General features: G+C 45.7%; 1 protein-coding gene across 1 annotated transcript; it reads left to right on the top strand.

The window, feature by feature from the left end:
* The first annotated feature begins 5,608 nt into the window (after positions 1-5,608).
* NUDT15 (nudix hydrolase 15) lies at positions 5,609-16,602 on the top strand. The gene is made up of 4 exons (XM_069972121.1): positions 5,609-5,694; positions 10,043-10,239; positions 13,473-13,669; positions 16,348-16,602. The coding sequence occupies exons 2-4, from the start codon at positions 10,082-10,084 to the stop codon at positions 16,470-16,472; spliced, it is 480 nt and encodes a 159-aa protein (XP_069828222.1). The 5' UTR covers positions 5,609-5,694; positions 10,043-10,081; the 3' UTR covers positions 16,473-16,602.
* The last annotated feature ends 1,751 nt before the right edge of the window (positions 16,603-18,353 follow it).

Raw genomic sequence — 18,353 nt, 5'->3', positions numbered from 1 at the left:
AAAAATAAAACACACACTTTTTATTATAGTAATAATTGCAGTTTACTCCCAAATTACCCCTAACCCCCCCCCCCCCAGATTACCCGTAACCACCGCAGGTTGCCCGTAACCACCGCACGTTGCCCGTAACCACCCCAGGTTGTCCGTAATCACGTCAGATTGCACGTAACCCCCCAGATTACCCGTAACCACCACACGTTGCCCGTAACCACCGCACGTTGCCCGTAACCACCGCACGTTGCCAGTGACCCCCTCCAGATTGTCCGTAATCACCCCAGATTGCCTGTAACCACCCCAAATTACATGTACCCACCCCAGATTACCTATAAGCACTTCAGTCTATCCGTAACAATTTTAGATTGTCTGTAACCCCCCCCCAGGTTGCCCGTAACCACCGCAGGTTTCGCATAACCACCCCAGGTTGCCCGTAATCATGCCAGATTACATGTAACCCCCCAGATTGCACACAACCACCGCAGGTTGCCTCTGACCATTGCACCTTGCCTCTGACCACCGCACGTCGCCTCTGACCACCGCACCTTGCCTCTGACCACCGCACGTCGCCTCTGACCACCGCACGTCGCCTCTGACCACCGCACCTTGCATCTGACCACTGCACCTTGCCTCTGACCACTGCACCTTGCCTCTAATTACCCCAAATTGCCAGTGACCCCCTCCAGATTGCCCGTAACCACGCCAGATTACTGGTACCCACCTCAGATTACCTATTAGCACTTCAGTTTATCCGTAACCACAGCAGGTTGCCTGTAACCACCCCAGATTGTCTGTAACCACCCCAGATTGTCTGTAACCACCCCAGATTGTCTGTAACCACCCCAGATTGTCCTCAACCACCCCAGATTGTCCTCAACCACCCCAGATTGTCCGTAACCACCCCAGATTGTCCATAACCACCCCACGTTGCCCGTAACCACAGCAGGTTGCCTGTAACCACCCTAGATTGTCTGTAACCACAGCAGGTTGTCCGTATTCAGCCCAACGTTGCCCGTAACCACCCCAGGTTGCCTGTAACCACCCCAGGTTGCCTGTAACCACCCCAGATTGTCCGTAACCACCCCAGATTGTCCGTAACCACCCCAGATTGTCCGCAACCACCCCAGATTGTCTGTAACCACCCCAGATTGTCCGTAACCACCCCAGATTGTCCGTAACCACCCCACGTTGCCCGTAACCACAGCAGGTTGCCTGTAACCACCCTAGATTGTCTGTGACCACAGCAGGTTGTCCGTATTCAGCCCACGTTGCCCGTAACCACCCCAGGTTGCCTGTAACCACCACAGGTTGTCTGTAACCACCCCAGATTGTCCATAACCACCCCAGATTGTCTGTAACCACCCCAGATTGTCTGTAACCACCCCAGATTGTCCGTAACACCCCAGATTGTCCGTAACCACCCCACGTTGCCTCTTACCACAGCAGGTTGCCTGTAACCACACCAGATTGTCTGTAACCACAGCAGGTTGTCCGCATCCACCCCACGTTGACCGTAACCACCCCAGGTTGCCTCTAACCACCCCAGGTTGCCGTAACCACAGCAGGTTGCCCGTGACCACCCCATGTTGACCGTATCCACCCCAGATTACCCGTAACCACCCCAGATTACCCGTAACCACCTCTAGATTACCCGGAACCACCCCAGACTGTCCGTAACCACCCCACATTACCTGTAATCTAATTTTTTTATTTTATTCTAGTAACTGTGCTATTCTAATAACTATTACTAGCTGCGGTTTTGCTCCAGCAAATTGGCACTCCTTCCCTTCTGAGCCCTGCTGTGTGCCCATACAGTGGTTTATGCCCACATATGGGGTACCGGTGTACTCAGGAGAACCTGCGTTACAGATTTTGGGGTACATTTTTTCTCCTGTTCCTTGTGAAATTTAGAAATTTCAAACTAAACCAACATATTATTAGAAAAAATCAAGTTTTTCATTTTTACTGGCCAATTTTAAACACTTTCCTCTAATACCTGTGGGGCCAAAATGCTCTTCCTACCCCAAGATGAATTCTTTGAGGGGTGTACTTTCCGAAATGGGGTGACTTTTGGGGGGGTTCTATTCTGTAGACATTACAGGGGCTCTGCAAACGCACCTGGTGCTCAGAAACTTCTTCAGAAAAATCTGCACAGAAAATGCTAATTGGCGCTGCTTCCCTTCTGAGCCCGGCTGTGTGCCCATACCGTGGTGGTTTATACCGACATATGAGGTACCTTTTTACTCAGGAGAACCTGCGTTACAAATTTTGTGGTACTTTTTTTCTCTTGTTCTTCGTGAAATTGAGAAATTTCAAACTAAAGGAATATATTATTGGAAAAATTCGAGTTTTTCATTTTTACTGTCTACTTTTGAATACTTTCCTCTAATACCTGTGGGGTCAAAATGCTCACCACACCCCAAAATGAATTCTTTGAGGGGTGTACTTTCCAAAATGGGGTGACTTATGGCGAGATTTTACTCCGCTGGCACTACAGGGGCTCTGCAAACGCACCTGGTGCTCAGAAACTTCTTCAGCAAAATCTGCAATGGAAAAGCTAATTGGCGCTCCCTTCCTTCTGAGCCCCGCTGTGTGCCCATACAGTGGTTTACGCCCACATATGGGGTACCGTAGTACTCAAGAAAACCTGCGTTACAAATTTTGGGGTGCTTTTTCTCTCATGTTCCTTTTGAAAATGAGAAACTTTAATCTAAACGTATATATTATTGGAAAATTTAAATTTTTCATTTTTTTACGGCCTAATGGTGAATACTTTCCTCCAGCCCCTGTAGGGTTAAAATGCTCATTATAACTCTAGATTAATTCTTTAAGGTGTCTAGTTTCCAAAATGGGGTCACTTATGGGGGTTCCAGTATACAAACCTCCTAAATCAACTTTAAAAAAAAACTGGTCTCTAAAAAAATCAGTTTTGGAAACTTTCACGAAAATGTGGTAATTTGCTGATAAATTTCTAAGCCCCGTAACACCCTAAAAAAGTAAAATATGTTTATGAAATGAAGCCAGAATAAAGAGGACATATCGGTAATGTGACTTAGTAACTAATTTATTTGCTACATCTTTCTTTTTTTTAGAAGCAGAGAATTTCAAAGTTCATAAAATGCTAATTTTTAAAATTTTTCATGATATTTTGATGTTTTCCACAAAAAACACACAAAGAAGTGACCAAATTTTGCCACTAATATAAAGTGCCATATATGACGAAAAAACAATCTCAGAATCGCTAGCATACGTTAAAGCATCACTGAGCTATAAGAGCATAAAGTGAGACAGGTCAGATTTTAAAAAATGAGCCTGGTCTTTTAGGTGCAAATAGCTTGGTCTTGAAGGGGTTAATATATTGCTGATGGTGCAGATAAAACAATAAACATGTTATCCTTATCTCTCTGAACTCCCTTGGTGTCCTCCTCTGGTGTCGCCATTGTCCCCTGCAGAGCCTACACTACTGAGACAAACACGTCTCAGTAATGACAGCCCGCTCAGCCAATCACTGGCCGCAGGGCTAATCCATCTCAGTCAGTGATTGGCTGAGAGGCCTATCACTCCCAAGACAAGTTTGTCTTGTAAGTGAAGGCTCTGCAGTCAGCAGGAGACACTGGCGACACTGCAACAGGACACCGAAGGAGCATGGACAGGTAAGGATAATATGTTAATTGTTTTATTTGTACCAGCAAAAACGTATTAAAAAAAAGCTGATTGCCAGACAACCCCTTTAAAGGTTGCCCCAACTAGCAAAGTTATTCTCTATTTTCAGGACAGGGAATAACTATCTGATCATGGGGATTGAAAGCAGTCAGACGTCCTATTTAGCGGCAGTTTCCATACAATATAAATAGGGCAGTGACAAGCATACTTAGACCACTGCTCCATTCTAATGAGAGACTCAGGACTATGTTCTCGAGGCAAATTGGAGATAACTTGTGAAACCCCAGAGAAGTCCGGAGTAAATAAACATTTTCAAGCAGTCAGGAACATATAAATAAACCCTAATTTCCTCTCCCCCTGCCTCTGTAATACTGTTGGGCTTGAGGATCTCCTGCTCCATCAATGTCATGACTCACCAGATGGATTGCCCGCTCAGCCAATTAGTGACTGGGGCGGGACACTGCTGCAGTCACTGATTGACTGAGTGGGCATCAACCGGGTCAGACATTTTCCCCGAAGTAGTGATGACATTAGAAGTCGTGAAAATGAATTCAGGAGGTGGTCCTGGAGCCTGTGACATGGCGGGCAGGGCGGATTCAAGGGTTTCTGCCCCGAGTGATAGCCGGCATCCCCCCGGAACAACCCCCCCCCCCCCGCCGCCGCCGCCGCAGCAGCAGCCATCTACTCACCTGTCCCACACCGCAGCCGGCACCCGATCTCTGCTGTCTCCACATCCCGTCAGGTCCCGCGATGTCACCCTGCAGCTGTCACGGACCTCCAGGCTGTAGTGTGAGTGGGGTGATCGGGTCGCGCGGGGCGGTCCCGCGCGACCCGATCACCCCAGCGCGTCCCCCACCGACCCCGGGCACTCACCACAGCCTGGAGGTCCGTGACAGCTGCAGGGTGACATCGCGGGACCTGACGGGATGTGGAGAGCGCGGGCGACGGGACAGGTGAGCGGCCGCTGTCATTTTTAAAATGACAGCAGGGGGGACATAATGCCGCCCCCTGCCGGACCGCAAATTCTGCCGCCTGAGGCGGAAGGCTCATTCCGCCTCATGGCAGAAGCGGGCCTGATGGCGGGGAGAGGTAAATAGTGCTTGTTTATTATGTTCCGCCAGCCTCTGCCTGCTTGCAAATAATTATTTTCTCCGGACTCCTCCTTTAAGTGCTATTGTTGACTTATGTCACCTGTTGGCTAACTTTCCCAAAGTGTGTTATGGTTGAGGCCAGAAGCATCTGATCTCATATCATGGATTGGGTTGTTCTTTCAATATACCAGAGAATCAGTAGTCTTCTCCAGTTGCATTGTTTATAACTTTGTAATGTGTGTTATTCTGTAACTAATTTCTTAGCGCCGCACTACCCCTTTAAGAATGACAAATGAGCAAATTCATTTTGAACCTGCTAGGACTGCACAGAAAATATAAAAAAACATATACTTAACACACGTAAAATAATAAACACATATGCTTTAATGGGAAGACTTTCTGTTTAATAAAGATATTGTTCATCAAGGATCATAATATTTTCAATTGTATTGAACCAAAAGACACTGACAATACTTCTGCCCCACTGTCTTTATCTGGTATCGGAGCTTCCTGCATCTGTGTCATCTGGACAGGATGGGAGTTTTAGGCGTGTTCTTGTGCAGCATCAGAGAATCAAAACAATCTGTCGTCTGTCTGTCTGTCTGTCTATCTATCTATCTCCTATCTATCTATCTATCTATCTATCTCCTATCTATCTATCTATCTATCTATCTATCTATCTATCTATCTATCTATCTAACTAACTATAGATCCATCCTCTATCTGCTGCTGCCTGATCCTCCCTGTATACATGCCATCCCCTCTGTGTACACTAGGTGTCACACTGCAGTCCCGTCCTGTACATGATCTGCTCTGTGCTTCTAGTGATGTCACATGCACCGCCCCCTAGAGCCGGAAGAGGGCTGTGCAGCACATTGCCGGCTTACACTGACTGTATGAGAGAGGTGCAGGGTGAGACCCGCATTGCTGCAGGGATATAGGCCAGGTAGGTGGTCGGGGCGGATCATTCAGCTGTAACCTCTGCAGGGATTGGCCATCAGGATCAGGCCAGTATTCACACCTGACACCTCTGCTTGTAGATCTCATGCTGCTAAGCTGCAATAGTTTGCCCCCACAGTGGGTACATGCTGCAGTCATTAAGAACTGCAAACTCTATATAGGATCTTTTTGTTCATACAGCATATTGATTGAAAATCCTGCCTCCAAATCTGCACTGAATCTGATGTGGGACACTAATGGTGCGTTTACACAGACAGATTTATCTGGCAGATCTTTGAAGCCAAAACCAGGAACAGACTATAAACAGGGATCAGGACATAAAGGAAAGACTGGGATCTATCCTCTTTTCAAATCCATTCCTGGCTTTGGCTTTCAAAATCTGTCAGATAAATCTTTCTGTGTAATCGCACCCTAATGCTGGGTTTACACGGAACGATTATCGTGCGAATTTGCGCAATAACGATCGAATTTCGAACGATAATTGTACGTGTAAACGCAGCGAATGATCGCACGACGAGCGAGAAATCGTTCATGTTGATATTTTAACTTGTTCTTAAATCGTCGTTCGCAAAAAATTCGCCGCTCTTTCCATGTAAACAGTCGTTGCGCGAAAGTCCCGCCGCCCAAAGTCCGGCCCCCCGCTCATCCGCAGCCCGCTCCGATCGCCCCCGCCGCCGCGGCGGCCAAGAACATACGTTACCTGCTCCGCGTCTCAGGTCTTCAAAATCCCCGGCTCCCCTCTTCAGCGCATTGATTGGCTGAAGAGGTGAGTCGGGAATTTCAAACGGCTCCTCTTCAGCCAATCAGTGCTCCTCTTCAGCACTGATTGGCTGAAGAGGAGGCGTTTGAATTTCCCGACTCCCCTCTTCAGCCAATCAATAAACGGCAGCACTGATTAGCTGAAGAGGGGAGCCGGGAAATTCAAACTGCCCCTGTGGCGATCGGAGCAGCGGCGGGAGAGGGGGCGATCAGAGCAGCGGGGGGGGGGGGGGGGGGGGGGGGGGGGATGATCGGGGCGGCGCAGGGGGCTGCGGTTGACCGTGGGGCCTGGCTGCGGATGAGTAAGGGGCCGAGCTGGGGGCGGGCCGGCTGAGGGCGCGTGATCGCAAAGCGATTTTTCTGTACGATATATCGTACCGTCTAAACGCTGATCGTTATAAAAAAAAAATCGGTACTTCAAAATCGTTAATCGTGCGATCGGGCCAATTATCGCTCCATGTAAACTTAGCATAAGGGTCCTATTACACGGAGCAATTTTTAACGATTAACAATTAATGGTGCGTTTACACGAAACGATAATTGGCCCGATCATACGATTAACAATGTCGGAGTAACGATTTTTTTTAACGATCAGCGTTTAGACGGTACGATATATCATACGGAAAAATCGTTTTGTGATCGCTCGCCCGCAGCCCGCCCCCCCCCCCCACGGTCAACCTCAGCCCCTTGCGCCACCCCCGCCGCTGCTCTGATCGCCACCCCCGTTTGAAATTCCCGGCTCCCCTCTTCAGCCAATCAATGCAAGGCAGCACTGATTGAAATTCCCGTCTCGCCTCTTCAGCCAAACGGCACCTCTTCAGCCAATCAGTGCTGCCGTGCTTTGATTGGCTGAAGAGGGGAGCCGGGAATTTCAAACGGCTCCTCTTCAGCCAATCACTGCTGAAGAGAAGCACTGATTGGCTGAAGAAGAGCCGTTTGAAATTCCCGGCTCCCCTCTTAAGCCAATCAATGCACTGAAGAGGGTAGTCGGGGATTTCTAAGACCTGCTACGCGGAGCAGGTAACGTATGCTCATGGCGGGGGCGATGGGAGCGGCGGCGGCGGGGGTGGCGATCAGATCGGCGGCGGCGATCGAGCCGGCGCAGGGGGCTGCGGATGAGCGGGGGGTCGGGCGGCCGGACGTTCGAGCGACGACTGTTTACACGGAACGATTGGCGAATTATCTGCGAACGACGATTTGATAACATGTTGAAAGATCAAAATAAACGATTTGTCGTTTGATCGTTCGCTGCATTTACACGTACGATTATCGTTCGAATTTGATCGTTATTGCGCAAATTCGCACCTTAATGATAAACGATCGCAAACGAGATTGTTTATCGCTAACCTGAAATTGTTCACAGAACGATAGTCATTAGATACGATCGTTACTATGATCGTTATTGCAAAATCGTTACTATGATCGTTATTGCAATTGTTACTATAATCGTTTATTCCTTCTGATCCCAGCAAAACAATGAACTTTGTGCAATTACACTGAACGATTAGTGAACTTGAGCGAATGAACGTGGAATTACAGCGAACGATTAGCGAACGTGTAACGATAATTTGGGGTTCACACTAGAGATGAGTGAACCTGGAGCATGCTGGAGTCTATCCGAACCCGAACTTTCGGCATTTGATTAGCGGGGGCTGCTGAGCTTGGATAAAGCCCTAAGGCTATGTGGAAATCAGGGATATAGTCATTGGCTGTATCCATGTTTTCCAGACAACCTTAGAGCTTTATCCAAGTGTAGCAGCCACCGCTAATTAAATGGCGAACGATCGGGTTCGGATGGACTTGAACTCGAACCCGGTTCGCTCATCTCTAGTTCAGACCTAAATCAACGATCAACGACATATGAACGATTTTTCTATCGTTGCCTGCAATTACACAGAACGATTATCGTTTAAATTCGTACGATATAACGATTTTTCGCACGATAATCGTCCTGAATAATAGGGCCCTAAGGGTAGCTTTCTGAGTGCCTTGGTGCCATCTATGAGCCATCATATGTGCCATGCTTCCTCCTGGAGCCTGGTTATATTCTGCCAAATCACTACTTGTATCCCGCATTATTGTATAGCCTGGTTTAGGGGAAATTAGTGTTTCTGCAACATCCAAGAGGTCAAACATATTTAGAATAATAGGAATTGTATCACAAACAACATTCATCACATAGGGGGAGATTTATCAAAGGGTGTAAAATTTAGACTGGTGCAAACTGCCCACAGCAACCAATCACAGCTCAGCTTTAGGCAGTGCTGAAAGGAAAGCTGAGCTGTGATTGGTTGCTGTGGGCAGTTTGCACCAGTCTAAATTTGACACCCTTTGATAAATCTCCCCCATAGTCACACTATTGGTGATGTGTCTTGTTGGGGGTCTGACTGCAAGGACCCCCGTGATCCTGTGTCCCTCTTGTTGAATAGAGTGGTGGTTTACCATCCCCGCTGCATTATTCAGTCCTAAGAGTCTGACCAAGATAGCCGAGTACAATGCTTGTCTATCTTCACCAGACTCCACTAGCCCTCCACTCGGCTATCTTCATCAGGTCCATAGAGCTGAATGGTGCCGCCACATGTATGTCCAACCGCCACTGTAGTCAGCCAGAGGGACACAGGACTCCCGTTCACATCATCCTGCAGATAGTTAATGAGTGCCCTTTGTGGGGAAAAGCCCTCTAAAGTGTAAGTAGGGACAGGGACTATGTAACGTGCTGTGGAATCAGTTGGCGCTATACAAATAAAAGCATTTGTGAAAATTGTTGGCTGGCCACTCAACCTGTCTCTAGGCTCTAGGCCTATAATCTCTTGTAATGAGATTGGGCGGCAGGACTTTTGACACATCTGGACTTCAAAAGTTTTTACAAATGAAACTACTACTTTAAAGGGGCATTCTGGGGACAAATAAATAGTTTTTAATCATTCCATTTTATAATATAACTTAATTATATAAAAAAAAAAATTACCTACATATCCACTTCCACTGAATGGCGGCTGTAAGGGGCGAGACGGCCCCTCTGCTGCCACTAGTGTTGGTGTCAGGAACTGCAGGGCTATCTAAGTCCCACAGTTCCCAATCCCCAGTGCTTTGCAAAGCAAGGTCCCGCCTCCCCTTTCCAGTGTACTGTATATTTCTATATACAGTCCTTGGGGGAGGAGGCTGCCTGACATGATCGCTGTGGCCATCAGCCTTTGTACAGTGAGCAGTGACTGCTATCACTGTCCGCTCTGCTTCTAGCACTGTGACTGGTGACAGCCATCACCGCTCACTGTGGAAAGGCTCCGGAGCTGTACTTTGGGGGAAAGGGACACTGTTCTGCGCGTCGCTGTTTGGCAGCACAAGAATAGAGCAGAGGATCGGGAGCTGCAGGGCTTAGAGTCTTGAAGTTCCCAACCTAAACGTTGTGTAAGGGCCCTGTCCCGTCCCTTAGTGCTGCCAGTCAATGGACGTGGGTATGTACTAAAACAACTATCAATTTTATTTTTTTTGTTTAATAAAGTTATATTACAAAGTAAGTTCCAGGACTCTCACTGTATATACAGGATATACTGACAGTATTTTTTGTTACACAGGTTCTGCAGTAAATGATTCTGGTACTTTTCTGACGGACAATGTCAGGGTCAGGAGCAAATGGTAGACCCGGAGTTGGAGTTGGCGTTGTGATTACTCATCCGTCCCATCCTGGCTGTGTTTTACTTGGGCAAAGAAAATCCAAAGGCTCGCCAGGGGCAGGCATGTACCAACTTCCAGGAGGACACCTAGAGTTTGGGTACAAGCAACTTATGTTCTCTAGCAGTCCATTAATAATACTGAACCTTTATTAGGACATGGCATTGCTAAGCAATAGTCCAGACATATTAGAGCAAATGAATAAAGGAATGAGGCCCAGGTAATAGTGGGTATTTCCTACACCTAAGAATATGAACCCTTTTCAAAATAAAAACAGAATAAAAATCCCTCACAAAGGGTTCAGTATGAATGTATAATGTAGTGTACACAATGTGATACACATTTTTCTCCCTTTCAACTGACCTAAAAACTATAGTTATCAAATACTGATTAAAGCTTGTTCCTTTTCTAGCACCACCACTCGCCATGTAAGAATATTAAGATGTTTATTTTCTGAATATTGTATGTGTATAGGGACATATTGTCACTCATAGGGTCAAGTATCCCGATCAAGATATTAAAGGGGTACTCCGGGCAAAATGTGTTTTTAAATATGTTATTACATAAAGAAAGTTATACAAATCCCTAATATACACTAATTATGGGAAATGCACATATTCTGCTATTTCCCTCACTTTAGTAGGTCAGGCAGGCTCACTTCCTCAAAAGAAAATGTGACGTCACGTCTCAAGTGTATGCAGCAGCAGGGGGCGCATGTAGAAGTATAGAAAACGAATAGACGTCTATTCTCCATCCCTCCCCTCCTCCCTGGGCTGGTAATGTCCCCCTCCCTCTGTCGCACCCCCCTGCCCGGTCCTATTATACTTGCTGCAGTGGCTCACCCCAACTAGCTGCCCCCTCTGATCCCATCTCTCCCCCGGCCGGTCCCCTGCAGGAGCACCGTGCACGGAAGCGGATGGCCGGGTGAGCGCTGAGACTGGCTCAGATTGCTTCATCTCAGCACTCACCCGGCCGCCCAGTTCCGTGCACGGTAAAGCAAGCTGCTTGGGAGAAGGTGCAGCTACTTGGGAAGAGGTGCATAAGCGCAAGTTGGAGGTAGGTGCAGGAGCTCTCACCCCGCCGCCTCGTTCCGGCACCTTCTCCCAAGCAGCTTGCTTCACCGTGCACGGAACCGGGCGGCCGGGTGAGCGTTGAGATGAAGCAATCTGAGCCAGTCTCAGCGCTCACCCGGCCATCCGCTTCCGTGCACGGTGAAGCAAGCTGCTTGGGAGAAGGTGCAGCTGATTGGGAAGAGGTGCATAAGCGCTCAGCCCGCCGGGACGGGGCGGCGGCGGGTGAGCGCTGTGCACGGTGCCAGGCGGCGGGCTGTGATGGAGGGGAGCAGACTCTGAGGAGGAGGTGCATGAGCGCTCACCCTGAAGGGCGGCGGGTGAGCGCTCGTGCAAGGGACCGGACACAGTGCTCAGACGAGGGGCGGCAAGTTGGGGGTAGGTGCAGGAGCTCTCACCCCACCGGAACGGGGCGGTGGGTGAGTGCTCCTGCAGGGGACCGGCCAGGGGAGAGATGGGCTCAGAGGGGGCAGCTAGTTGGTTGTGAGCCACTGCAGCAAGTATAATAGGACCGGGCAGGGGGTGGGACAGAGGGAGGGAGACATTACCAGCCCAGGGAGGGAGGGAGGGAGGGATGGAGAATAGACGTCTATTCCCTTTCTATACTTTTACATGCGCCCCCTGCTGCTGCATACACTTGAGACGTGACGTCACATTTTTTTTGAGGAAGTGAGCCTGCCTGACCTACTAAAGTGAGGGAAAAGCAGTATATGTGCATTTCCCATAATTAGTGTATATTAGGGATTTGTATAACTTTCTTTATGTAATAACATATTTAAAAACACATTTTGCCCGGAGTACCCCTTTAAGAACATTAGCTCTATTAACCCCTTAAGGTCAAAGCCAATTTTCGTTTTTGCGCTTTTGCTTTTTCCATTTTATGTTTAAAAGTCCATAGCGCTTGCATTTTTTCACCTAGAGACTTATATGAGCGCTTATTTTTTGCGAAACCAATTTTACTTTGCAATGACAGGCATTATTTTTCCATAACATATGCTGCGAAACCGGAAAAAAATAATTTGCGCTGTGAAATTGAAAAACAAAAGAATTTGTTTTGATTTCGGGGAGTTTTGCATTTACGCCATTCGCCCTATGGTAAAACGACTTTTTGATCACTTTTTATTACATTTGTTCTGAATTTGATGCGACCAAAAATGCACAATTTTGCACTTTGGAATTTTTTTGCGCTTACGCTGTTTACCGTGCGAGATCAGGAATGTGATTAATTAATAGTTTGGGCGATTACGTGCGCAGCGATACCAAACATGTTTATTTATTTGTTTATTTATTAATTTATATTTAGAAAATGGGAAAAGGGGGGTGATTTGGACTTTTATTAGGGGAGGGGATTTTTTATTAATAAAAACACTTTTTTACTTTTTTTTTTACATTAACTAGAAGTCCCCCTGGGGGACTTGTATATACACAGCAAAGATCGATTACATCGGTCATAGATTGCTTTGGCCTGCTGCAGGCCACAGCAATCTATTGCCGAGCCGGGATCAGCGTCAGTGCGACGCTGAGACCCTGGACGGCCAGAAGAACGGATCGGGGAGATCCGTCCCACTAGACACCAGGCATGTGAGTAATAAAGCCCTTCAATGCAGCTGTCATGTTCGACAGCTGCATTGAAGTGCTTAATTAGCCGGCACAGATTGCAGCAGGGAGCGGTGCCGTTCAGAGTGGGGTCCTGGCGGGACCCCGCTCTGAACACCCCCCGCGGCACCATGACGTACCAGGTACGTCATGGGTCGCTAAGGGGTTAAAGGGGTATTCCAGAGAAAGTAAAAATTCTGATCAACTGGTGTCACAAAGTTACAGATTTGTAAATTATTTCAATTAAAAATATCCAGTCTTCCAGTACTTATCACCTGATGTATGTCCTGCAGGTAGTGTTGTATTTTTCCAGTCTGACACAGTGCTCTCTGCTGCCACCTCTGTCTGTGACAGGAACTAGCGAGAGAAGGAGAGGTTTACTGTGGGGATTTTCTACTGCCCCCCTTTAAATCTGTCTTTCTAAAATCCAATTGTAGCATAAGATTGCACGCAGTCAGCTTGTATGTCAAACCATAAACACTGGTGGTCACTGGAACAATGACATTTTAGTAATTTCATCTATCAATATGTTATCATAGTCCTTAGTTTGCCCTGGTGACCTATAGATAACACCTACCCTAATAGCTCTGTATTAGTCTCAGCCAATACTCTGCCTCTGTTAGCCATTTCTTAGCCACCGCTCGGTTATTATTTTATGTCCTTGCAGTGAAAGCTGGGAGACGTGCGCTGAGCGGGAAACTCTTGAAGAAACCGGACTCCACCTAAAGAATGTTCGCTTTGCTTCAGTGGTGAATGCGATTAGTATTGAACATAATTATCATTTTATCACAATTATAATGAAAGGAGAAGTAGACATGGACTATCCATCAGAACCTACAAACCTAGAGCCTGAAAAAAACGAAGGTAAGGAACTATATACTCTATGTATGTTATAGTCTAAGCCATAGGCCAGGTATATTACCTAAACTGCATACTAAACCCATTACACAGTATTATGGACTAGTACATTCTCCTCTAGAAGCATTTCTTCTACAGGAGAATAGTTCTGAGATGGAGTAAGACATAATATTATTTGCTTTTCAAACACTTGTTATGGTGCCATATTATGGACCCATACAATACAGGTAAAGTGTACCTATTGTTTGTAAAAACTTTTTACATGTCATAGAGACATGTCAAAAGTTTTGATTGGTCCGGGTCTAAACACTCAGACCTGGACTGATCAAAACTTTTGACATGTTTCCATGTAAAAAGTTTTTACAAACGATAGGTACACTTTAGAGCAGCCCAGAGCATGAGGCCTTGAACCCTTAAAGACCCATGATGTACCAGAACGCCAGAAGGACCAGGCCTATGCAGCGATGTTGTCTCGGATGGGGGCGGGGCTATGTGGTGCATTAGCAAATAAGCCACGCCCCTTGACGCAGTAACAAGCGGATAAAAGTACACTTTTCACAAGAACAAGCACCATGATTAATAATCTGAAATAAGGTATGGAGACAGCTAAATTAGTCATTTAAACGTTTTTAATTATGTAGAAATGACAGAATGGGGTGACAGTGTCGCTTTAAGGAGTAACAGCTCAGCAATCTTCACATAGAGTCTTCCACAGGCAGGCTTTATGTGATAGTCGCTGATAACACTCATCAATGCTATGCAAAGGCCAATGTATGCAATCTAGTGATTGCATGTAATAGCCCCCTAGGGAACTTAAAAAGTGAAAAATGAAAATTTTAAATGTTTTTAAAAATGACACAGCCCCCCCCAATAAAGTTTACTTAACCCCCTTACCATTTTATATATAAAAGACATAAAAATAAACATATATTATATGTATCGTAGCATGCTTAACCCCTTAGCGACCCATGATGTATCTGATACGTCATGGTGTCGGGCAGGGTGTTCAGAGAGGGGTCCTGCTGGGACCCCGCTCTGAACGGCGCTGATCCCGGCTGACATGTGCAGCTGGGCAGTGCCTCTATTAGCCTCTAAGTCTCTAATTCTCTAAGCCTCTAAGTCTCTAATTAAGCCTCTAAGTGCAGCTGTCAAACCTGACCTCACGTCCCTGGTGTCGAAGTGGGACGGATCTCCCCCCTCCGCGATCGCGATCGTTCTTCGGAATGACGCTGATCCCGGCTCGGCAATAGATTGCTATGGCCTGCAGCAGGCCATAGCAATCTATGACCGATCTCATCGATCTTTGCTGTGTATATACACAGCATTGATCTCTATGAGAGATCATTGCTGTTTATATACAAGTCCCCCAGGGGGACTTCTAGTTACAGTAAAAATGTTTTTTTATTAATAAAAAATCCCCTCTCCTATTAAAAGTCCAAATCACCCCCCTTTTCCCATTTTATAAATATAAATAAATAAATAATAAATAAACAAATAAACAAACATGTTTGGTATCGCCGCGCGCGTAATCGCCCGAAATATTAATCACATTCCTGATCTCGCACGGTAAACTGCGTCAGCGCTAAAAAATTCCAAAGTGCAAAATTGCTCATTTTTGGTCGCATCAAATCCAGAAAAAATGTAATAAAAAGTGATCAAAAAGTCGTATATGCGCAATCATGGCGCAAAAAATGACACCTCACACAGTCCCATAGACCAAAGGATAAAAGCTCTGTAAGCCTGGTAATAGAGCGATTTTAAGGAACATATATCTGTTAACAATGGTTTGAATTTTTTACAAGCCATCAGATAATATAAAAGTTATGGCTGGGTTCACACTATGTATATTTCAGTCAGTATTGTGGTCCTCATAGCAACCAAAACCAGGAGTGGATTAAAAACACAGAAAGGCTCTGTTCACATAATGTTGTAATTGAGTGGATGGCCGCCATATAACGGTAAATAACTTCCATTATTTCAATACAACAGCCGTTGTTTTAAATTAACAGCACATATTTGCCATTAAATGACGGCCATCCACTCAATTACAACATTATGTGAACAAATCCTTTCTGTGTTTTCAATCCACTCCTTGTTTTGGTTGCTATACAGCCTCAAACATACAGCCTCAAATATACGTAGTGTGAACATAGCCTATACATGTTACATATGGTTGTAATCGTAACGACTTGAGGAACATGCATAACCAGTCAGTTTTACCATAGGGTGAACCACGTAAATGCAAAACTCCCCGAAATCAAAATAAATTCCTTTTTTTTTTCAATTTGACAGCGCAAATTATTTTTTTCCGGTTTCGCAGCATATGTTATGGAAAAATAATGCCTGTCATTGCAAAGTACAATTGGTTTCGCAAAAAATAAGCGCTTATGTTCGTCTCTAGGTGAAAAAATGCAAGCGCTATGGCCTTTTAAACATAAAGTGGAAAAAGTAAAAGTGCAAAAACGAAAATTGGCTTTGACCTTAAGGGGTTAATATTGTCCATTCTATAAAATTATTACAATATTGTTCCCACCATGCGGTGCACAACGTAAATAAAAAAAGCAAAAAAAAGAAAGAAAATTGGCCTTTCATTAAGGCCAAAATCCACTGTGTTAGAATGGATTACGAAGGACTATAAATATATCATTGTCATTTTTCAACTTCTTTTCACTTTTGTCTTGCAGGCTGGAATTGGGTCAAGTGGGAAGAATTTCCTCCAGACGACCAACTATTCTGGGCCTTATGTTGCTTGAGAAAGCAGGGATATAATCCTTTTAGTGAAGATTTTGATCATCTACGTCCAGTATAGAAATGAATCTGTTTAGCTATTTTATGCATTTACTTAGATGTACGAATTATTTATCACTTCATTTGTTTATCAGAATATAATATGATGCATTGAGATATGTCTTATTTATAAGTATAAAGTGGCCATGGAAGGAGGACTTTAAGATTTTTTAATAAACTATACAAACTATATAATATATCTTCCTTTCCTGTGTTTTGTGTACAGATGACCTTTGCTAGTCCCTTTCTTAAAATACAAAAAAGGTTAAATGTCACTGAGGTCACCCAGGTCACTGAGCTTTCATCTCAGTTACAGCCCCTGCTAGTTTAACATACAGTAATTATAAGGTGAGATGTGCGTCTAACACTGATACATTTTAAAGGGGTACTCCAGTGTGGGGGGCGGGTCCCGTATCGCGGCGCTCCGGTGCCTGGTTCCACGCTCCAGTGCCCACCCACGCTAGACCCGGAAGTGTTGGTGCATTATACTTACCACATTCATGTCGACCCCCGTCCGCCATCTTGGGACAATGACGTCATCTTCGGGAGGCCGGCCAAACCGCTCCATCCGTCCCTCATGCCGGCCCCCCTATGCCGCGTCACTAGCTGCTCAGCCGCAATTGGCTGAGCACAGTTATGCTCAGCCAATCGCGTCTGAGCAGCTGATGACGCAGCATAGGGGGGCCGCAGCATGAGGGACGGATGGAGCGGTTCGGCCGGCCTCCCGAAGATGACGTCATTGTCCCAAGAAGGTGGACGGGGGTCGACACGAATGCGGTAACTATAATGCACCAAAACTTCCGGGTCTAGCGTGGGTGGGGGGGAACACGGGGAAGGGGGCCATTCACATACATAACACACATTACAAAGTTGTATAACTTTGTAATGTTTGTTATTTTGTGAATAAATGATTAGTGCCGCACTACCCCTTTAATGTCCAGGATTATGTATTAGTACAGCTCACCCATAAGGGGGCAGCTTCAAACATTGAGCACTATGTCAACAACTAGGATGTGGTTCATCTATAATAAAGTTGTTACAGGTGACAATACACATACTGCCCATACAGTGCCAAAATCTTGTCTAACCTGAATGTTTAATCAGTTAAAACTGTATTTTCAGCATGAATGAATTACTATTAAATGTTTAGGGAAATCATAAACTGATGAATAGCAAATATAAAATAGGGAATTGCATGTGCAAGCACTCAAAGCCATATGTCAGTCCATAGCAGAAAGAAACAATGCAGCACTACCAATAGTTGATCACAGACTATAATTCCATCTTCACGGGTCATAGGATGGAGGTAAGAAGGTTGACGGATCGTTAAGCACACACACTATTGCACTTTCTCTCTGCCGCTATGTCACTCTGTAGTCCATTCCTTTGAAATGAGTATTCCAATAAAAAATAAAAAATCACACGGCATACATAGAACATTAACAAAATACAGAAGTACTGTATTTTCCGTTATATAAGATGACTGGGCATATAAGACGACCTCTAACTTTTTCAGTCAAAATATAGAGTTTGGGATATACTCGCCGTATAAGACTACCCCCTTCCAACGCAAACCTAATAAAAATTAATAAAATACATCAGACAGCAGCGAGATCTGAGAGGCAGAGAAGGAGGTACAGGAATACTGGTAGGATACAAGGCTGGGCCAGACAGGTGAAAGAGGCGTGTTTTTTCTGAGCACAGGGCCACTCTACTGTATCTCTTTTATCCATACCCCAGACACCTGCAGCTGCTCTGCCCTTCATGTGGTCGCCGCATACGGCGGGGATGCGGCAGTTTTTGAGCTCCCCCCACCGTTTATGGTGACTGTAGATTCTCCAGTCCGGTTTCCGAATTTTTCAGCACCCGCCCTATAAGACGACGCCTGACGTATAAGACGACC

The sequence above is a fragment of the Dendropsophus ebraccatus genome, chromosome 5 (assembly GCF_027789765.1).
Source record: "Dendropsophus ebraccatus isolate aDenEbr1 chromosome 5, aDenEbr1.pat, whole genome shotgun sequence".
Lineage (NCBI taxonomy): Eukaryota > Metazoa > Chordata > Amphibia > Anura > Hylidae > Dendropsophus > Dendropsophus ebraccatus.
This window is presented reverse-complemented; position numbering and strand designations above follow the sequence as displayed.

Bases quoted from the DNA above. Each gene is read 5' to 3' on its own strand.
- NUDT15 (XM_069972121.1), top strand. From the start codon at position 10,082: ATGTCAGGGTCAGGAGCAAATGGTAGACCCGGAGTTGGAGTTGGCGTT. The intron at 10,240-13,472 runs GTACAAGCAACT...ATGTCCTTGCAG, and splicing joins GGAGGACACCTAGAGTTTGG to TGAAAGCTGGGAGACGTGCG. The intron at 13,670-16,347 runs GTAAGGAACTAT...TTTGTCTTGCAG, and splicing joins AGAGCCTGAAAAAAACGAAG to GCTGGAATTGGGTCAAGTGG.